Below are 22,409 nucleotides of genomic sequence, written 5' to 3'. Positions count from 1 at the left end.
CATGATGACCAGTAAATTGCAAACTGGTACTCAGGGGCTTCTGAATCCAAGGCCAGTTATTACCCAGGTCTCCTCAGTAGCCTCATGTGACTTTGATGTCTACGTATTTATCAGAATATCTTGTTTTTGTCCTGGAGATTGATTCCAAGGAGCACTAAGCTACCCAGCCTGTTGGACACCAGGTTCTCATGAAGCTGCCCAAGCTGGCCTTGAACTTGCCTCCGCCTCTCAGATGGCTGGGGTTACAAGCCATCACTTGAGGCTGATATCTTTTGTGATTCTGTTGATACTTTAGAAGAATGACAATTTTAAGTCAAGACTGTTTAACAACTGTGTGTTGAGAATGCTGTATGTGGGCCCTGGCCAGGGTCTGGTGGTACAGGAGAGAGCAACAGTACAGCCTCCGCTTTTCTGGACTTTACAGGAGGGATAGACAGTCAAGAAGCCAAAAGCAAGGAAATCCAAGACCACAGATTGGGCCCAGGGCCTTCCCAGGAAGAACAGGCTGTATGAGCAGGAGCAGGGCGACCTTTCTGAGATGAGATGGGAACGGAGGTGAAGGGTGAAGCAGACAACTCTGAGGGGTTCTGGGGCAGGGTGAGAACAGGGTTTGCGGGCTAAGCTCTGTCCAGCCAGTGAGTTTGTACAGCGTCAGACTCCATGCTCAAGACTTTGAATGTAATCTCATCACTCCCACAAACCCCGTGGCTTGCCAGACAGGCGCTTATGCCACTGAGCGATCTCCCCGGCCCTTCCCATGGTTCTTAAACATTGAGTTAAGCATTGTTTTAAACTTCAAATAAAATAGTCATTGGAGCATAATTTATGTGATTAAATCTCCAAGCAGAGGTTATGCTGCTTCCAGGCTCCAGAGCCCCGTTCAAGGGCCAGACAAGTGTTCTGCGGTATTGTATCTACAAGGGCAGACCACACTCCCAGGAGATAACACAGCCCCACTTCCGCCCTTCTGGTATCACCGCAGAGCATCATGCCCCATGGGTCAGGGGCAAAGGCGGGAAAGAGAAAAGCTGGTCCCTGGACAGCAGACTGGGCTGCCGCACCCTGGCCCCTGGAACAGCTCTCAGAGAACAGGCACACGTGTGAGCCATTAGCCGCTCTCCTGAGCGGCGAGCAGCCCAGGACTGGGCATGTGCAAGCCAGGCTCAGAACTCACCCACCCGCAGTTAGCGCCCCATGATTCCATTCCTGGGGCTTAACCAGCCAACAGTTTTCTCTTTCAGCCAGAAGGCGATAACAAAGCCTTTCCTATCCAACTCACTCCTTTCCACACCCAGAAAAAGGCTATCTAGGTAAGTAAGAGTGCTTATTTTCTTTCAGATCAATTGAAAGACCATTGTGGAGTATCTAGGGTATTGTGCCAGCCCCACACCCTCTTCCCCAGCCTCAGGGGGCAGAAAAGAAATCCTATATGGAGGAGCTCACAGAAAGAGATGAAGTCTGAGTTAGGTTAGAAAACAGTTACTAGGGGCTGGCAAGTGCAAGGGCCTGAGTTCAATCACCAGTTCCACCAAAAAAAAAAAGAAAAAGAAAGAAAGAAAACAGTTACCTGAGTTAGGGCCATTGGTGCCTTTTTTGGACTTAGGCCACTGGCTTTTTTTCTCCTTGTCACAGACTTTTTTGAGGACATGCACACTTGCATGTGTGCACACACACACCATGACTTTGAAATGTAGGCACGCTGCTTTTTCTTTTATTAATCAAGCAAACATTCCTTAAATACTCATGGTACAGAGAAAGTCTGAAGCCAGGCGGACAGCTGGGGCCTGTTCCCAGGACACTTACATTTTACTGGAGACTCACGGGAGAGGTAACCAAATAAAGTAAAGACCAGCGGGTTGCTGTCAGGGCCAGAAAAGAAACTAAGGTCCATGGCAAAAAAGAAAGCTGCAGGGGAGGAAGTCCTAGAGAGGGGACCTGCAGGAAGTGACACTGAAGCTGAAACAGTGGGACAAACAGCCTGCAAGCCAAAGGGTGGAGCGCTGGCCACTGGGGCTGCTCGATGCAGCGGAGGCTGGAGGCCAGGAGGCTGCAGGGAGTGAAGAGGGAGGAGCTGAGAGAGGCCAAGCAAGGCTGGGGCCAGCTTGCAAGCTCTCAGAGCATCTGACATTCGCTGTTCGCAGTCAGCAGCTGCAGGAGAGTCTTGGGGAAGCAAGTGGCTGATTTTCATGATTCCTTAGCCGGCTACAGGAGAGGAGAGGGAGCTGGGAGCAGTGAGCACAACAGGGAGAAGGCCGCTGTGGCAGGACCCACTGAGGGGGTGACTCGGTGCTTCCTGTACGCCCATCCTTTGGCTCAGGCCCTGGGGCACATCATCCTGAGCATTGTGGCTCGGGGGCAGCAGGGCTCCATTTTCCTTGCCCCAATGCGATGGCTAAGCCAAGTATCAGAAGGTTTTCCTGAAGCATGCGTGTATGTGTATTTAGGGTCTCCTAAGAAAACATTTTCAAAGTCACGGCATGTGTGTGTGTGTGTGTGTGTGTGTGTGTTTATAAAATAAAGCACAAGATATCAAAGAGATTTTTCATTCCTCTGTGCAGCTTGGTGTGTGCTGCAAGGTCTCCTGTAAGTCGGGATATTTGGGAGGAAAAATGTAAGAAATGCTGACATCATGGAAACCACTTGGGTCCTGGGACAGCCCAACCCAAGTTCAAACATAGCTTCTGGGGGCTGGGGAGATGGCTTAGTGGAATAAGTGCTTCCCTGGCAAGTGCAAGGGTCTGAGTACAATCCCCAGTTCCGCAAAAATCAAACAAACAAACATAACTTCTGCCACCAACTAGTTGTGTAAACATGAGCAAATTGGTCTCTCTGCTTTCTCCCCCTTTTTACTTTTGTGGAAGGGGGGATTGAACTCAGGCCCTCACACTTGCCCAGCAAGCACTTATTCTACTGAGCCATCTCCCTGGCCCACTTCCTCCTCTTTAAACTGGAGGGTAAGAAGAAAAACAAACACAAAATGAACAGGGAAGGGCCCAGGGAGAGTGGAGTAAGCGCCAACATGCGGCCTGCGTCTGTCCCTGTCTGCCTGTGTCCTGGGAGGTCATTTGAGTTCTGGGAGCCTCTGTCTCTTTCCTTGGAAAAGGGGATATAAGTGTGCTACTGCGGCGGCAGTCAGGTTTACTGTGCGCGGCCAGTAAAATGATGCAGGGACACAGAGCACCTCACACAGGGCCCCAGCGGTGTGGGTGTGCGGTAAAGGTGCTTTGTCTGTTTCCCCATCTGTGAATGAAGCGTTGGCGCCCTCCTCAAGTTTGCGATTCTAAAGTGAGGTCTGAGGCCCTGGGAGTGAGCCTGCCTGAGGCCCGGGATCTGGGCTCCCCTCTCACCTTCCTGGCACCCCCCCCAGCCTCCTTTCCTCAGTGCTCCGTGGTGGGGAGTGGGGAGCAGGGAGACTGTTGGGAGCCTTGCTTGACTCCAAGGTGCTCCTCGTTGCCCTCCAGATTCGGAACCCAGCCAGCCTAGCCTCTCCTCCTCTTTCCAAAACAGTTCCTGGCTCAGGTGCCCGACTTCTCTGGGGATGCAGAGACCTCACAGCGCCCCGCTCTGAGAAAGCCCTTCCTCCCCGCGCTTTCCAGGGCTTCGCCCCTCTCCACTCCGGCTGGGACCACGATGTCCCTTTCTGGGCCACAGCGGCTCAGTGAGGCCTAGGGTGCGGCTCAGTGGTAGAGCACTAGCCTAGCGTGACAAGCCCCGGGGTTCCAGCCCCAGCGCTGCAAAGAAGAAATGCCAGGATTTGTTACAAAGAGCGGAGGGGAGCGGAGGCAGGGCTGACCCCTCCCTTTCGCCTGGCTTTCTCCTTCTTGCTAGCTGAGATCTTCGCAGGATTGTCTCTGCCTCCCACCTGCTTCCTTCTTCACCCTCCGCTTCACTCTCTCCTGCACTGAAAATTCACTTCCTACTGTGGGAGGCCCTATGCGATGCCAACCGATTTCACCTTCCAAGAAGGAAAGGGAACGAGCCGGTGATCCCAGGGCCTGGGGACTGTGTGGATCACAGCTTTCTCCAAGCACCTCCATTCTCCTACCACCGCCATGACATTTGCCAGACCACCTGCCACCTCCTCTGTCACATATGCAGCCTACTGTGACCAAGTATAACACTAGAAATACAATGAAATGCAATGAACTTTAAATTCCTGGCCCGCGCGCGCGCACACACACACACACACCCCAACAACTTTACTCTTGCTCTCTCTGCCCTTTTATGAGATTTAGTCAGTGAGGAGCCTCCCCGTGGAGCTCTCCACCCTCAGGTCACACACACGCAGTCTCCATTCAGGGGAGCACACGCTCCTTCCCATCCCCGCCCTTGCTCAGCTCCCCTCTCTGCAGGCTGAAGGGCTGCTGTTCCACATCTCTGGCCTAGCAAGCAGAGAGCTGCCTATCTCATGGAGCTTCACCCACAGGGGCTGGGCCTGTGACGCGGCCAGTACACGTTTGTTGTTCTACGGCAAGTCCAGGCTTCCCTCGGCTGTGGCCTTGTGGTGTCCACCTCTCCTGGTTAACATTATCAGGGTCACTCAGCTTCCATCAGGATCCCTTCGGCCCAGGCGAGTCCTGCTGCCAGAGGTCTCATACCTTCCATGTCCCCTGGCAGGGTTAGACGTAGTCGGCCCCTTCCACTCCCAGCAGCGACACACGCTCTTACTCCTTCTGCCCAGGGAAGCTACGCCGTCTCCCACCTAACTTCCTCCTGCGAGCCTCAGGCACAGGCCCATTGTCCCTCCTGGCTCCCAATGACATGGTCCACTGCCCTGTCTACATTTTTAAACTCTTGGTCTGAAAAGTCTGAGAGCAATGGAACAGGCTCTCAACGGAGCCTCTGCAAATTCAGCCCTGTAGGCTGACCTCTCCTCTTGACAAGAAGCACCTCGGGGGCCTCAGGCAGTGTCAACGCCCTCTGACAGTCACCCACCAAGTCATCTCTGCAACTCTCCAGGCGACCAGACACCCAGCACTCTGTGTCCCTCCATCCACATCTTTCTTTACATAGTGCCGCAGGCTTCTCTCGTCCCTAGTACGGCCTTGAGCCTGACTCCATGCTCCCCTCCAGGGTTGCCAGGGTCTCCTGTGTGCTCATGGGATGTGCCCAAGACTCTGTGAGAATGGATAGACATGCATGATGTGTAGTCCCCTATGCCTTGTACTCAGAGTGGGTTAAAGCATCAAAGGAGGCTCCATGGGGGACTGGGAAGCATACCTGGTGGAATACCACCTGCACCTGTGGTGGCCTGCCTTCCCTGACCATCGCCATGACAACAGGGGGCCTCACCATTGCCATCCCACCATCCCACTTGTCACCATGCCACATCCCCCATCCCACATCCCACCATCCCCCATCCCACATCCCACCATCCCCCATCCCACATCCCACCATCCCACATCCCACCATCCCACATCCCATATCCCACCATCCCACATCCCACCATCCCACCGCCCCACCAACCCACCACCGCACCATCCCACCACTCCACATCCCACATCCCACATCCCACCATCCCACATCCCACATCCCACATCGCACATCCCACCATTCCACATCCCACCACCCCACCATCCCACATCCCACATCCCACCATCCCACCATCCCACATCCCACATCCCACATCCCACCACCCCACCAACCCACCACCACACCATTCCACCACTCCACATCCCACATCCCACCATCCCACCATCCCACATCCCACCCTCCCACATCCCACATCCCACCCTCCCACATCCCACCACCCCACCTCCCCACCACCCCACCATCCCACCATCCCACACATCCCACCACCCCACCATCCCACCATCCCACATCCCATCATCCCACATCCCACCATCCCACATCCCACATCCCACCATCCCACATCCCATCATCCCACATCCCACCATCCCACATCCCACCATCCCACATCCCACATCCCATATCCTACCATCCCACATCCCACATCCCACATCCCACATCCCACATCCCACCATCCCATATCCCACATTCCACATCCCACATCCCACCATCCCACATCTTATATCCCACCATCCCACATCCCACATCCCACCATCCCATATCCCACATCCCACATCCCACAACCCCACCACCCCACCATCCCACATCCCATATCCCATAACCCACCATCCCACCATCCCACATCCCACATCCCACCATCCCACATCCCACATCCCACCATCCCATATCCCACATCCCACATCCCACATCCCACACTCCACCACCCCACCATCCCACATCCCACATCCCACCATCCCACATCACACCCTCACCAACACAGGCTGCCTTCTCTGCTCCCTGGCTCTGACTGCTACAGGCAGCTTATCCACATAGAATCCTGAAAGACCTTTCCTTCTGGGAATGGCTTATTTCACTTAGCACAGTGTCTTCCAGGTTCACTCGTGGTGTTACGAATGGCAGGGCTTCCTTTTCCAGGCTAAGTAATATTCCACTATTGGTATCTACCAGATTTTCCTTATCTGTCCATCAGTGAGCAAGGAATACTTCTCTTGCACCATTTCCTGACTGTTACAAAGAATGCTGCACTGAGCACGGCAGTGTTGGTATCTCCTCAAGATTCTGATTTGGACTCTGCATCAGATGACCATTCTATTCTTAAATTTTTGAGGAATTTCAACAGTATCTTCCACAGCGGCTGTACCATTTTACAGTCCTACCTTTCTCTTCTTTTTCTTAATATGAGGTGAAATTTCATCTTATGCTTTATGTGAGGCACCTGAGTCTCAATACTTCTATGTTTTTCTTTTTAAATTAAATGTATTGATATTATTAAATTAAAATCAGCCTAAAGCTACCCCTACACCTTGGATTCCCTATGACATTGCAACCTGACTTAATATGTAAACAAAATGCAACCTAAAAGTGTATGCTTGCAACAAACAGCTGAGCACCAGCCAATCACAGCTGAGCTTCCACCCAATCACAAGCTGCTGACAGCCAGGCCACACCCATGGCAGGCGTAGGCTGACACACCTGCCCCAGTAAGCCAAACTCCCAGTGGCAACCAACCAACACGCTTCTGCATCCATAAATCTTTTCTTTTTCCTTTCTTTCTTTCTCTTTAGGCACAGCCTTGCTGTGTAGTTCAGGCCAGTCTTGAACTCACTATATGACTTAGGCTGGCCTCGAACTCACAGCAATCATCCTGCCTCAGCCTCCTAAGTGCTAGGATTACAGAAGTGTGCCGCCACATGCCACTGTAAATACTTTCTGCCACAGCTAGGAGGAGCTTTTTATATCTCACTTGGTTCTCTTTCTTTCTCTTTCCTTTTTTGGTACTGGACATCGAACTCAGGCCCTTGAGCTTGCCTGGCAGGCACTTGTGCCACTGAGCCATCTCCCCAGCCCTCTCTCTTGGTTCTCACTGCCTTCTTTATGAATTGTTATCTGCTATAATAAACTCTGCTAAATTAAAAAAACGTACTTTCCATCCAAGTTTTCCATCCCTTTCCTTGCTTTTTGCCCCTTCTGTGCATATACTGTACTTACATCCTAAATGTTCTATGGGTAAATATTTACTGTCTTTCTAAGCACTAAAATGTGAAGTCCAACAGGGGCTTTTGGCTCCATGCTTCACAGTGCAGTTCTCAAAAGACTACGCCTAGTGCTCAATAGGTCCCTAATAAGCACGGGGTGGGTGGGGGACCCTGCTGCACATGTGTGTGCAATTTGATAGGGACATTACAGCAGAGGTACGGAGACAGAAGGCACACACTATCCCCAAGCTGAGGTCTGGCCCCTGCTTTAACTGGGACTGAACAAATTGGAAAGCAAGTAGCTTCGTTACTACATGACGCAACTACGTGGTTTTTAGGAATGGGAAAGAATTACTGAGAGAAGACACACCAGAGAGGGAGTGTGTGGCTAGAAGGGATTAGGCAGCACATCTGGGAGCTGGGAAGGGCAGTGTGAACAGCTCCCGAGAGTCAGATGGCCCCAGGGGTTGCCCTGCAGCTGCATGTATATTTATTTACTTATTTGATACAGGATCTGGCTACACAGTTCAGATTCATAGTGATCTCCCTGTCTTAGCCTCCCCAGCACTGAGATTACAAGCTCGTACTCCACCATGCTGGGTTTCAGTGGCAGATGTGGCATGCCTGGCTTTCTGGGGCCAGCATGGCATGCAGTACCGGGGATAGGACTCAAGTCCTTGTGCTTGCCAGGCAGGTGTCTAGACTGCGGAGTTATCTCCCCAGCCCCACAACTGCTTTTATGTATTTGGCACAGGGTCTCACTACGCAGCCCGGAATCGTAGTGATCCTCCTGTCTTCAAGTCACTCCCCCACCCCCATGCTGGGATTACAGGTTTGTGCACCACGCACAGTCTCTTTGGCCAGCTCAATGCATGGGGGGTGGGGGGGACCGGTGCTGCATGTGGTACTGGAGATTGAACCTAGTCCCTGCTCTTGCCTAAGCAGATGCTCACCGGCCCTGTAGCTGCTGAAGCAGTACCTGGTTAGCCCCTGGCCAATCAATGGCTTCTCTATGGCACTTACCTAAAGAAGCCCTCTGAGGACAAGAAAAGGCAAATGCTCGCTCCGAGGTACACCTCTGTTGGACATCGGTGCCACAGCTGTGGCAGACCCTGAGCAACTAGGAGGGATGTGGGGTCAGCCCACTTCCCAGCCTGCCTTCCCACAGGCAGCCCCAAAGCACACATAATTCCCAGTCCTAGATGCAAAGCAGCCTTGGAAGCGAAGGAAGGTTTACTGCCCAGGGAGGAGATGTGAGCTCAACATTTAAGCAATGTCCCTGTCCTGTTGCCAGCATCACAGCTACCCACCAGTACCATCGTGCTCTGATTAGGTAGCCACATGTGCCACCACTTCCCACCCCAACCATCTGTTTCTTATGTTCTTCTTTAGCAATACCAGGGATCAAACCCAGGGCCTCAGGCTCGCTACAGGCATGAGCTCTACCACTGAGTCATACCTCCAGACCCATTCAGTAAGCCCTCCAGGTAGATCTGATGTGCAATCAAGTTTGGGAGCCACTGCTCTAGTACAGGTGCCTGTTGTTCAGAGGATCAGAGAGGAGAAAAGACTAGCTTGAGGTCACAAGTCAAGTTACCACTTCCGGGCTCAACCCCGTGGCCGGAAGTCATGCCTGGAATGACTGATCTAGTTTCATTCTAGAGGGAAAGGATGTCGAATGAAAAGAACAGAGACGATGTGTTGAGCAGGCTTAAGCAAGTCACTTATTTCTGCGCAGAGCCTCAGTTCCACGCACAGTGCAAGGGCAGGGGCGAGATCCTCTCTGGGTGCAGAACACACAGGTCTCAGAGACACTATGCTCCCGCTACCACCAGCCTTGAGGACACCACCCAGCCTGGGACCTGGATCACACCCCCAGCCCTGCCCCTGCTGACCACATGATGGGCACCATTGCTCACCTTCTGGCGTCACCATGCCTGGCCTGCCTGTGTCACGCAGGGCTGCTGTAAAGAAGGAGCAGAGTTGGGCGAGGTCTTAGTGTGTGCCTCTCGAGCCTGCCAGTGTCACTCAGATGCCCTCCCTGCCACACTGCTTCCTCCCTCTGTCTTCAAACCCAGGTCCTGAGGCACGCTGAGAAGCAGCCCAGGTGCAGATCCTCGCCTATCACTCAATGTTTCCATCCTGTAGCTTTCATTCACACCATAGGACAGATGAAAACCGCAGATCACGACTCTCATCCAGAGCTCCTCAGGTCATCATCCCAGGACAGTGAGCGCCGTATCCATTTCTGCCACTTGAGAAGGTGACAGTCTAGTGATGAGTGTCACTCCCCCAGGGTGTCCTCTGGGCACATGACTCAGCTCATCCTAATACCTCAAGCTGGGATAGCCCATGTCAGGCTGTCTGTATCACATGGGAAAGCGCAGGGGACAGAAACACAGTGAAGGGCTGGGAGATAGATGGCAGGCTAAGGGCCTGCCTGGCAAGTGCAAGGACCCAGGTTCCATCCCTGGTACCACATGCCATTCAGGCTCTGGAACCTAGAGCACGCCCTGATGCCACCAAGCCTGGGCATGGTGATGCACACCTGTAAGCCCAGCACTGGGGAGACTGAGACAGGAGGATCACTATGAGTCAGAGAAGCATAGTAAGACCCTGTACCAGATAGACAGACAGACAGAGACAGATAGATAGAAAAAGAGGCACAATGAAGCTTCCCCAGCTGCAGCTCTCTCCTCCTCTGCCTTCCTCCTCCCCCTCCTCCCCCTCCTCCCTTCTCCCCTTCCTTTCCCCTCTCCTCCAAATGCCCTGAGACTGTTCAGCAGGCCAGCGCCATGGTCACACTCACCTGCCGCAGCTCTTTCACTCCCACAGGTGCCCACGATGATCCCCTGGGTGCTCCTGGCATGCGCCCTCCCCTGTGCTGCCGACCCGCTGCTTGCTGCCTTCACCCGCAGAGACTCCCAGAAGGGTGCCCCTCAACTTGTCTGCAGCCTGCCTGGTCCCCAGGGCCCCCCAGGCCCCCCAGGAGCCCCAGGGCCCTCAGGAACAGTAGGAAGAATGGGCTTTCCAGGCAAAGACGGCCAGGATGGCCAGGATGGGGACCGGGGTGATAGCGGCGAGGAAGGTAAGAGGCCACTTCCCCGCTCCTATCATTATTCCCTTTATTACATTACTGGTTCTTTTGGGGGGGGTGGTACTAGGGATTGAACTCAGGACCTTGAGCTTGCCAGGCTGGCACTTATGCCACTGAGCTATATTCCCAGCCCTATGATTCTTTATAAACAGGACAATATATTCCAAAAGGAACCAAGGGCATCAAATCTCATGTTCCTGCCTCTGCTGTACCTCTGAATTCTAAGCGAAGTTTTGCAAATCTCCGGAAATATATTTCAAAACTCCTGTGGATACAAGTGACAGAAGCCCAATTTACAACCTAAAATGGACTTTATTGGAACAGAGACAAATCCAGGAGCTTCAGTATCATTGTCAGGGGCTGGGGATATAGCTCAGTGGCACAACGCCTGCCTTCCAAGCACAAGGTTCTGAGTTCGGTTCCTAGTACCAAAAGAACCCAACTGTTTGGGGTTCTGCTCTCTTTGTGTTTGCTTTAACCTCTCAGAGGCTGGGGATTCTTAAATGGCAACATGTGGGTTCAAGACCTCACGGCTTTATCTGCCCTGAACTTCCCTGGAGAACTGACCCTCCTGGGCCTCACTGATATCCTAGGAACAGAGAGCCTCTTGATGCTGAGCTGTGAAAGGCTCACGTCAACAACTTCTGCGGATAACCCACTACTATTGTGGCCTGCTAGACTATGTTGACTATGTTGGATTGTTTTGCTGAATTCACGCGCCTATAGTATTTAGATGCCAATGGAATACCCATTTCTGACAGGATTAAACAAAAAAAGGAAATACAAAGGAAGGACCATTTTGTATCTGTATATTCAATATAGTTAGGATAGATATACAGCTATTTTCTCTTAATTCAATGAGAAAAAGATTTGTACTGATAGTGTTTGGACAGGATATCATGTCTGAATCTTGTACTGTGGATAATCACTAAGAAGATAACAATATACAATGTATTAATTACTGAAACTGTCCTATTAATCAGCTTTGAAACTGTCTCATCGATATTTGTTTCTCAATAAAATTAAAAAAAAAAAAAAAAAAAAAACAGAGAGCCTCTTGATTCTCGAGAGGAAGGCCACCACTGCCAGAGGTGGGACATGTGCCACCCCTGGGTTTCTGTGAGTGGTGATGATTGGGTTGGCCATTGTGACCAACAGTCCCACTGGGATCCCCTCAGGTAGAACTGTAGTTCCCCAAGCAAGGGTGCTAGGCTGGTTATAAACAGGTTGAACACTGTCTGTAGGCCATTTCAGCTTTACATTCCTCATATTTCTAAATGATTACCCAGAATTTTAGTATTAACATTCTCTAATCAATAGGAAAATTCAGTATTAAATATGGTGCTGAGGATCGAACCTAGGACCTAACACGAACATGCTAAGCACAGGCTCTAGCCCTGAGCCGCACCTTGGCCCTCAAAGCACCTCTCCTTTGCACGATGTTATGACGGTGAAGAAGCCCTTGTGAGTAAGTTCCTCTTCTGACTGCTAGTGCCACCCTTCAAGGAGACATTTTTACCAGCCCACATCCCAGATGAGGTCGGGTGAGCAGAGCAGCAGGTCAGAGCTGCCAGCACTTGGACTTTGGGGGCAAACTTGGATACTCATTTTGGCAAAGGCCTTAGCCTCCTCAAACCTCAGCTTCCTCACCTTCAGCAGGGATAACAACAGCATCCCTCCGCCTCGCTGGGTGGCAGCAAGACGAAGCAGAACACCAAGAGAAATGTGTCTCCGAGTGGGCGCGCAGTATCTGTTAGCGCCCCCTCCTAGTCGATTGCCTAGACTTCCATAGTCTGGGAGCAGGCTCAGATCCAGCACTTCCATCCACACCAAGCTAACGCTCCCAGTGCCTGCTTCCCAGGAAAGAGAGAGTGCAAACAGGGGCTTGCACTCAGGCTCTTGCCCCAGCCAGGCAGGCGCTTCCCGTCGCGGTGCTCCATTCCCACCCAGGAGGTGGACTCAGGTCCAGATGGTGCCTCAGCTGGCCAGCTACCACCTCCCTGAGATGAGCTTGTCTTCGGCTCCTCCAGGAGGGCGCCTGCTGTGATGGGGAGTGAGGAGGGTGAAGGCGGCTGCTTCGGGCCATCTCTCCCGACACCCACAGCATGAGTCCCCACTGAGGACTGCACGTTGGGAGGGAGACAGAGGCAGAGTCCTGACATGCACAACCCACAGGAAGTTGGGGGCATGGCTGGCCACCCTTCTGCCCCACAGCAAATCCATCTGAAGCAAGGTCTTGAAAAGTAAATTCAGTGTGTCCTGGAGATTCCTAAAAAGGGAATCAAGAAGAAAGCATAAGCTAGGCATGGGGGCCGGGGAGATGGCTCAGTGGAATAAGCGCTTCCCTGGCAAGCGCAAGGGCCTAAATTCGATCCCCGGTTCCACCCAAAAAATAAATAAATAAAAGCTAGGCATGGGTGGCACACTCCCTCAAGAGGCTGAGGCAGGAGGATCACCATTTTTGACGCCAGCCTGAGCTATACAGCAATACTTTGTTTAAAAAAAAAAAAAAAAGCTGGGCATGATGGTACACAGCTGTAATCCAAGCACTTGGAAAGCTGAGACTGGAGATTCACCATGAGTTTGAGTCTAGCCTAGCTACAAAGTGAGTTTGAGGCCAGACTGAACTGCAGAGAAAAACCCTGTCTCAAAGAAAAGAAAAGAGAGAGAGAGAGAGAGAGAGAGAGAGAGAGAGAGAGAGAGAGAGAGAGCGAGCGCTGGGTGTAGTAGTGCATGCCTATAATTCTAGCACTTGGGAGGCTGAGGCAGGAGGGTCACAGCAACTTCAAGACCAGCTTGTCTAAATAGTGACTTCAAGGCCAGCCTGAACTACATAGTAAAACTCTGTCTCTAAATGAATGAATGAATCAATCAATCAACCCATCAATCAATCAATCTGTTTTTTGGGTTTGTTTGTTTGTTTTTTAAAGGAGTCCCAGTAGACAAATCATGGTTGACCTTCCTGGTAAGGTTCCTTATCTCCTTGTCTCCTGGGAAAACACGCAAGCCAAAATGATCATCTCTACTGTCCCTCCGCTCTAGGCTCCTTCTCCCACCTTGTTTCTTTTCACCTTATCAAGGACCAGCTTTGTGATTTTCTTGATTTTATTTTTTTATTCTTGTTTTTCTGTCTTCCCCTTTCTAGTGCTGGAGATTGAACTAAGGCCTCACACACAGGCAGAACATCTACTCCTGAACTACAACTCAAGCCCCCTTCTTTATTTATTTATTTAGTTAGTTAGTTTTACTTTTGGATTGGTTTTGCTTTATTTTGTTTTTTAAGACAGAGTCTCGCTATGTAGCCCAGGCTGACCTCAGATGCACAGTGATCCTCCTGTCTCAGCCTCCTGAGTGCTGGAATTACAGGTATGCATCACTATACCCAGCCATTTTTGGTTTTTTGAGGCAGGGTCTTGCTCTGTAGTCTCAGTTGGCCTTGTACTTGCGATCTTCCTGCCTCAGCCTCCTGAGTGCTAGATTATAGGCGGCACACCACATCTGGGCTTCTTCTCAGTGGTACAACTAAAACAAAAACACAGTCTCACTACGTTACATTCAAACAACACAAAGTCCTGCTTAGTCACTATTGCCTCACACCCTCCGCCTCCTTAGGCTGCCCATTGGCAGGTGTCTGTCCTTCCTGGCCGCTGTTTGGGGATTCAGTCATACCATGTGCATTATTTTAGGTGTCTAATAATACCAGACATCGGGCACTTGATATAAGCAGTCTGTTCCTCAAAACTGGATTTTCACCAAGAAAATGTTACTTGGAAATCCACTTCCCAATTATTATTCAAAACAGAAAAACACATTACACGTTCACTCTGAACTCTAAAACATGGAGAGATGTCTACCTATGTGCATGGGACAAAGTACCTTGTCAGATGTAAAATGCCTAAAATCTGTCCTTCTTGATCTTGTCTCAGTTATTTTCTCGTTGCTGGGCACAACACCTAACGCGCACGAACTGAAGGAGAAGCTGACTTTGCCTCCTGGGTTAGTTGACTCCTGCCCGCTGTTACAGTCCACGGCTGGCTCCAAGGCACACAGCTGCTGAAGGAAGCGGGTCCCAGCCCAGGGGGCGGAGCCGGGGGAGGAGCCTGGAGGCCACGCCCCCACGCCTTGCCACGCAGCTAGGTGCTCCCCTGGGGATTAACCCGCTGAGGAGCATCGCACCCCAAGATCCAGTCACCTTCCAGGAGCCCCACTTCTGAACACGTGAGGCTCCGGGGCACCAGCTAGACCTAAACCATAACCACCTGGCAGTTCGTGTGGTGGTCACAGGGCCTGCGATCCAGGGAGGTGCGGCCCCACAGCAGCTGCCTTTGGAAGCAGGCCCGGTCGACGCTCAGCGGGCTTCCAGACCCATGTTCACATGCAGCTCAAATTTTTATTCATTTTTTAAAAACATGTTGTGTCAAATAATCATAAAAATGTTTCCAGTATACTCACTGGCCAAAAATGTTGTATTGCAAGAAATGTATGTTGTTGGTTTTTTTAAAATAATTTTATTGAGAAACAAATAGCAATGTGACAGTTTCAAAATCGATTAGCAGAACAGTTTCAATAATTAATATGTTGCATTTTATTGTCTTAGTAGTTATTCATTGTACAAGATGCAGACATGATATCCTGTCTGCAAACACTGTTAGAACAAATCTTTCTATTCACTGAATTAAAAGAAAGTAGCTGTTTATTCATCCTAACTATTTTGAATATACAGATACAAAATGGTCACTCATTTGTATCACCTTATCAGATACAAAAGCTACACTTCTTGTTATATAGGTCTTGCTTTATCTTGGTCTTCACTATTCAGCAGAAAAGTATAAAAACGAAGTATAAAAAGTAAAGCCATATTAATATGCTGAGCTGTAAAAGGCTCAAGTCAACAACTTCTGACATTGCCAGTCTTATGGAAAACCCACTACTATTGTGGACTACTGGACTGTATTGGATTATTTTGCTGAATTCACGCACCTACAATATTTAAATGACAATGGAATACCCTTCTCTGACAAAACTAAGCCAAAAAAAGAGAAGCTTTTTTTGTGAAGTGTTAATATTAAAAAACCAAGCGGCATCCTGTAGGAAATCATGACTGGGGAAAATGTCCTACAGGGAGCGCCAGCCCATAGCTAGCGAGTATTTCCCCTAATCCAGGCACCATCCTGCGTACTCAATGTTTTTCAGGGGTTTTTTGTTTGTTTGTTTTGTTTTGTCTTAGCAAGACAGGGTTTCATTATGCAGTTCAGGCTGCCCTTGAACTCACTTTGTAGCCCAGGCTGGCCTCAAACTCAAAGCGATCCTTCTGCCTTGGCCTCCCAAGTGATGAGATTACAGGCCTGTACCACCACACCTAGCTGACTAAATGCATATTAAAGCATTTAGCATTGTGGTTTCCCTTTTAAGATGAAAGATGCTGCCACTAGGCCTTGCCTCTTAGCATAATTAAGAGATGGCTTCATATAAGACATATAAATATAACTCAGCATTTAAACATCTATATAAATTCTACAGTATAGATGGCCATAACTTTCTGGTCATTTCCTTTTGGATGGGGCGTTTGTTTCTATTTTTTTCGGCTATTATAAGCAATACTACAAGACAACCTTCATACGTGTGGACAGCGCCCTGTACTCTCGGCAGGAATCTTAAGTCAGTGTTTTGAAGCCAAGAGGTTTCTTGCAGTTACCTGCTCGGCCCACTGCCGGAAGAGCCCACAGGAGAGTTGATCTAGCAGACAAGCCAAGCCCTTCTCCAGGGGCAGGAAAAGGAAGAATATGAATTGCTGAGTTGCTCTTTTTACCCTGACCCACAGTGGTTCTAGAAAGCAATACCATCAGACCACAAAAGTCCCCCAGGTTTCCAGGATTGGATTTGCCCCACTGCTAGTTCTCCATGTTCTCTCTCTCTCTCTCTCTCTCTCTCTCTCTCTCTCTCTCTCTCTCTCTCTCTCTCTCTCTCTCTCTCTCTCTCCCTGCTCTCCCCCAGTCTTGCTAAGCTGACTACACCTGGGATCGATCATGGGCATGTGCCACCCTCCCAGCTAAGATCTGCTTCATTCCGTACTACCCCACAACAATCGTGTTCTTCCCATTTCCTGAGAGCTCCTACTGCAAAGGGAAAAGCCACGGCCCCCAGCTTCTGCCTGGGCCCATAACAGACCCTCCATAACACTTACTTCTCTGTCTTCCAGGTCCACCTGGCCGGACAGGTAACCGCGGAAAGCAAGGACCAAAGGGCAAAGCTGGGGCCATCGGGCTGGCTGGCCCTCGTGGCCCCAAGGGGGTCAGTGGTACCCCTGGGAAGCACGGCACACCAGGCAAGAAAGGGCCCAAGGGCAAGAAGGGGGAACCAGGCCTGCCGGGCCCCTGCAGCTGTGGCAGTGGCCGGCCCAAGTCAGCTTTCTCAGTGGCGGTGACCAAGAGCTACCCTCGAGAGAGGCTGCCCATCAAATTTGACAAGATTCTGATGAACGAGGGTGGCCACTACAACTCATCCAGTGGCAAGTTCATCTGTGGCGTGCCAGGGATCTACTACTTCACTTATGACATCACCCTGGCCAACAAGCACCTGGCCATCGGCCTTGTGCATAACGGCCAGTACCGCATCCGGACCTTCGACGCCAACACCGGCAACCACGATGTGGCCTCGGGCTCCACCATCCTGGCCCTCAAGCAGGGGGATGAGGTCTGGCTGCAGATCTTCTACTCAGAGCAGAATGGGCTCTTCTATGACCCGTACTGGACTGACAGCCTCTTCACGGGCTTCCTCATCTATGCAGACCAGGACAACCCCAATGAGCTATAGACGGGCCGGCGTGCAGCCACTGGGCAGGGACTGGGCTTCCGGACTTGTGCTCACAGAGCAGGATGTCGCTGCGGTTGGGAGTCTTGGAGGCTCCTATCCTCAGGCCAACCTCCTTTGCTGCTTTTTACATTTTTCCCATCATTAAACCTGAGTGTTTTTATTCAACTATTTATCTACTCACTCAGTGTCTTAGTATCCACCACATAGCAGGCATTGGGCCACACCTATCTGCGAGTGACAGCAGTGGGGAGGACAGGTTGTTATCCTCATGGGGCTTACGTTCCAGTGGGACAGACAATTTACAAACAAACAATTAGTGTAACACCAGGGTAGAAAGGACCTGCTGGGGTTAAGAGTTGCAGAAATAACAGGAGACAGGGAAGAGGCTGGCATTAGTGTCAAAATTCATCTTTTTGGGGTTTATCTACATAGCGTCTACAGATTTTAAGAAGACAGTTATGGATGCATATGGATCTGCACACCTCGTGAGCACTGTGTGGCTCAAGAGCCAGCTCCCGTCCTCCTCTCCCAAGGCTCTGTGGCTCTGCCCAGTCCGTATCTGTGCTCCGGCACCTAGGCTGGCGCTGCGCCCCAGAACCCCACTGTAAACTGCCGGCGCACAGCCGAAGCACACCTGCTCCGAGCAGCATCCGCCACCCCTTAGCAGCTCAGCACACTGTAGAATGTCAGCCGCTCAGCCTCGGCCACCGCACAACTGCACATTGAGAGGGAAAAGACTGAGGCTCAAAGGACAGTCACTGCTCACTGCTCACTGTGTCTTGTTTTTCTATCAGCCCTAAAGTTTAAAAAAAAAAAAAATAATAAGTTGAATCATCCTCGGTCTGGTGCCATCTGTATCAAGAGATTTTGTTTATCTATTTTTATACAGGGTCTACAGCGTCTCACTACTAGGTTGGACTCCTAGTGATCCTCCTATTTTCAACCTCCCAAGCACTGGGATTACAGGCACCAGTGGTCGCGCTCAGTCTCAATCGCCATCTCAGGGTGCCCCGGGGGTGGGGCCAGCACAGCACACAGGGGATTGAACCCAGGTCGCTGTGCCTGCGTAAGCAGGTGCTTTAGTCTGTTGAGCTATCTGGCCAGCCCAAGAGATTTATTTTTAAGCTGAGCCCCAAAGCAGGAAGTAGAGTGATTGCAAAGCACTGGGAGGAGGGGCCGCTGGCCAATGAGCTGCAAGTACTGAGGCCTTGCTGTGAGGAGGGCTGGACACATGTGAGGAACTGACAGAAAGCGAGAGGGAGGCAGTGGGGAGAGCCAGGCATGAGGCTGGAAGATCTGGAGCCCAGGGGGGTCCAGAGTTGGTTCTGCTCAAGAGAGCTTGTCAGAGTGCAGGAATGTGCGTGACCTCCAAGCAAGGATCACCTGGCACCCGCTCAGAGCACAGCCAGGTCAGTCACAGCCCTGGGCACTTTAGCTGTAAGTCACCTGCTGGCCTATGTCTCAGTTCATGAGCCAGACCAGGACGTCCGCAGATTCCTGTCACCCACCGCTCTCTACGTCCACAGATTCCTGTCACCCACCACTGTAGCATGGCAGGAATGGAGCCACTACAGATGGGTCTCCCCTGATCCAGGCGTTCCCCAGGCACAGGAATCCGAGGGCCCTCAGGGATGAGGCAGCGCAGTGCAGGGTGGTCCTGGGAGAGCAGCCCAGTGTGCATGCAGTGAGGTCCTTTGATGTTAACTTCCTTCCCACCAGGCTTAGGATGGGTCTGAGAAACCCAGGCAGAAGTTTGGAGCCCAGACACAAATGTGGGTGAGGATCTAGCCCAGAGCCCTGGAGGAAGGCTTCTGCGATACAAACAATTGCTTTGTTACTTTGCTCATAAGCAATTAATATTTCCTTTCTTAAAAAAAATAGGAGGGCTAGGGATATAGCTTAGTGGCACGGCACTTACCTGGCAAGCACAAGGTCCTCAGTTTGATTCCCAATACAAAAAAGGAAAATTAGGAGAACCTTCAGCCATGTCATCTTCGTCCACACCTCCAGATACAGGCTTTTAAAGGTAGCTGACTTAGGCCTTTGTCACTGGCTGACAGATCCAGCTAAGCAAGTGGGGAGCACGCCGGAGCTCTGTGGTTGCCACTTCACAGCCTGCCCCTAAGCCCATGTCTGCTTGGCTTCACACCAAGGAGCCATCGGCCCTGGGGATAGGGGTTACCCAGGGCTCTGCGGGAAGTGGAGTGCGAGGGCTGGAACCTCACAGAGCCGCGCTGGGTAGATGGGGCAGAAGCACAACACGGAGTACAGGGATCCCCAGTGGCCAGGTGAGGGCAGAAATGAGCCCTGGTTCTTCCTGGAATGATTTCCAGGGTGGGTGCTAGCTCAGTGAGCTGCTCTGAGATCTCAGGTCTCTGCAGCGAGGCCCAGACCACAAGGCAGCCCCTGAGGCCTGGCTGGCTCCCGGGGCCTTAGCACCAGGGCCTGTCTGAAGGGCTTCACTTCCGTAAGCACTGGGAAAGGTGCAGCACTCTCTGGGCAGTAAAACTATCTTTAACTCCCAGGTCTTCCTTCACATGGGGCGTGCTCTGAAGGGCTGCGTCCTGTCTGAAGAAGTTCTGCAGAGCCCGAAGTTCTCGTCACTAGAGTGCAAACAGCTCCAGACTCATGCGGCCTGCCTGCCTTCATAGGGTGGACCCTCCTGCACCAGGGGGCCCTGTGCCACCACGGCCAACTTCTGAACCAGAACAAGGACCGCGGGGGGAAGCAAAGATGTTCCACTTACCTCTCAGAAAGCAATGCAAGCACTATTAAATACAATATGTTAAATCCAATGCCTAACTTGATGAAAAATACCAAACTGTTAAGTAAAGAGATTTTACAGGGCTGGGATTACAGGGCAGTGAGGAGGTGGCCTCCTCTTGGTTCTGCCAGGGAGAAACTATTTTCCCCGCCCACCTGTCATCCTCAGTCACACCACTAGGGGGAGCGCGTCCACCACACAAACCTCTAGGCAGGGGCACGTGGCTGCCAGAGCCCCTACGCCTCCCCTAAACTGTTCCCTAGATTGTCTCCCCCAAGCTGTTCCCTAGATTCCCAGCCCAGGACAGAGAAGGAGAGAGCGCTCGGGCCTGCCACGTTACACAGCTGTCCCCTTGCTCTGGGAATGAGAATACAGGCGCTTCACCTCTTCCCAGCTTCCCACTTACAGGAGAAGTGAGCGCTTGTATTCTCATTCAGCGCTGGGAAGCAGCAGGAGTACAGTGGTTGTCCAGGAAACAAGAAATCTGGGTTCCTGTCCGGTTGTGTCTTCAGATCCAGGTGTAGCTTCAGCCGTGTCATTTAATATCTGTGGGTCTCTGTCTGGAAAAGGAAAATTTGGAAGCCATGCTGATGCTAAATATTTATGTTTCTGTCTCTAGAACTGTGGGAGAAAAGAGCCTGAGATTCCTAAAACATGACTTGAAGCAGCTGGATGAGTCTGGCCGGCATGTTCAGAAAGGCTGTGTTACAGGCAGCCAAGATAGACAGAAATATTATAGGCAGTCAGATAGGACCAGGCCCTCCAGGGGACAAGGTGGAAGACGAGGTGACTTTGCAGCTGGGAAGAGGCAGACACTCCCTTATGGGCCACACCTGAAGACTAAAACACGAAAGAGAAATCACAGCTACATACTTCCCTAGGGATGGTCATTAGGAATTGATATCCTAAGGAGATATCAATCACCTTGAAAGAGCCCAAATAAGTCACTAACCCAACGCCCAACAGGAACGCCTGTCCCATATTCATGCCCACTTGCTACATGACTCACTTCCTCATTTGGTCCTGCATTTAATCAATTTTACCTGAGCAATGGTGCTTGTAATCTCATTGGTTGACCAGAGCTTTGTCCCACCTCATGCCCACCTAAGCGAGTTCCCATGTCTTCTCCACCATCTTAGACCCACCTCACCACATGGTTTTCCTCTATAAAAGTCCCTGGAAGAGACAGCTTACCAGGGAACTACCCACTGGGGCACCCCTCTTGTCCCTCTCAGACAGGAGCTTTCTTTCCTTCAATAAATATATTCTGCTCATAACTTCCGTTTGTTCCTAAAATTCATTCTTTGGTTTGAGAGAACACGAACACTTGCAGGTCAGGTCCAGAGATCATTTTTCTGTATGTCATTTGAAGGTTCCCTATATCATTTGGAGGTCATCCATCCAAGATCAGTTTTTCTCCCTGTATCAGCTGGACTTTCACACTGACCCATCCCACATTTCTCTGAGAACTTTTAACAAGCTGCTGTTGCTGGGGTCCTGGCTAGAGTACAAATAAAGGCTACGGGTATTGCACACTAGCCCTGTGTCGAACCTCTCACGTGTGCACACGCTCACTCCACACCACACGAGCAGGGACACAGGCTGCCACCGTCACTGTGCACTGGGGAAATCTCAGTTCTAGAAAGAGGTGAGCCAGGCACGGCTCCCCAGAACTTGAGCCTCAGCCCCTCTGGGAAGCTCAGCCAGGAGCTGAGAAAGCTTGGGTCCAGCCTGGCTAACTCAGTAAGACCCTCTCTTGAAGAACAAGAAGGAAAATTTTAAAAACAAGAGGGGCTGACAGTGTGCCTCAGAGCAATGGCCCTGGGTTCAATCCCTGGTGCAAGCAGGAAGGAAGGAGCAAAGGAGAGAAGAGGAGAGGAGAGGGGAGAAGAGGTGTGGGAAAGGAACTGAAGAGAAGAAGGGGGAAGAGAGAAAAGGGAATGGGAGGGGAGGGAAGGGGGGGAAGAAGAGAGGTCAGTGCCCAAGCCACCCGACTGGTGAACAGCGTGGCTGCACTGCAAGTTGCACTGTCAGCTGCAGAGGCCGCCAGCAGCCTGCAGGTCCATCTGTGAGCAGCAGATGCCCCCACCATCCCATGTCTCCCTGCAGGAGGACAGCTAGGGGAACCAGAACTGCCCTGACTCTGAAGCATTCCTGAACTGGAGGGATTGGCCACAAAATATTTCCCTCCTCCAAAGCTTGCTGCTCACCCTGGCAGGCCCGACCCCGA

At 51.2% G+C, this 22,409-nt stretch overlaps 1 protein-coding gene across 2 annotated transcripts in view; it reads left to right on the top strand.

Annotated features, from left to right (window-relative positions):
• Positions 1–17,592, top strand: part of C1qtnf2 (C1q and TNF related 2) — a 28,978-nt gene extending 11,386 nt beyond the window's left edge. Inside the window, exons 3-5 of one of the 2 annotated variants that reach the window (XM_023713198.1) lie at positions 1,753–1,828; positions 10,341–10,593; positions 16,802–17,592. In XM_023713198.1, the coding sequence (XP_023568966.1) occupies positions 10,350–10,593; positions 16,802–17,415 (858 nt within the window). In that variant the 5' untranslated portion in view covers positions 1,753–1,828; positions 10,341–10,349 and the 3' untranslated portion in view covers positions 17,416–17,592. The remainder of the gene's footprint in view (positions 1–1,752; positions 1,829–10,340; positions 10,594–16,801) is intronic. The other variant, XM_023713197.1, reaches the window with a different exon arrangement.
• The last annotated feature ends 4,817 nt before the right edge of the window (positions 17,593–22,409 follow it).

The sequence above is a fragment of the Octodon degus genome, unplaced genomic scaffold (assembly GCF_000260255.1).
Source record: "Octodon degus isolate 3935 unplaced genomic scaffold, OctDeg1.0 scaffold00029, whole genome shotgun sequence".
In the NCBI taxonomy this organism is placed as follows: Eukaryota; Metazoa; Chordata; class Mammalia; order Rodentia; family Octodontidae; genus Octodon; species Octodon degus.
Note: the sequence above shows the minus strand (reverse complement) of the source record. Positions and strands in the feature narration are given on the sequence as shown.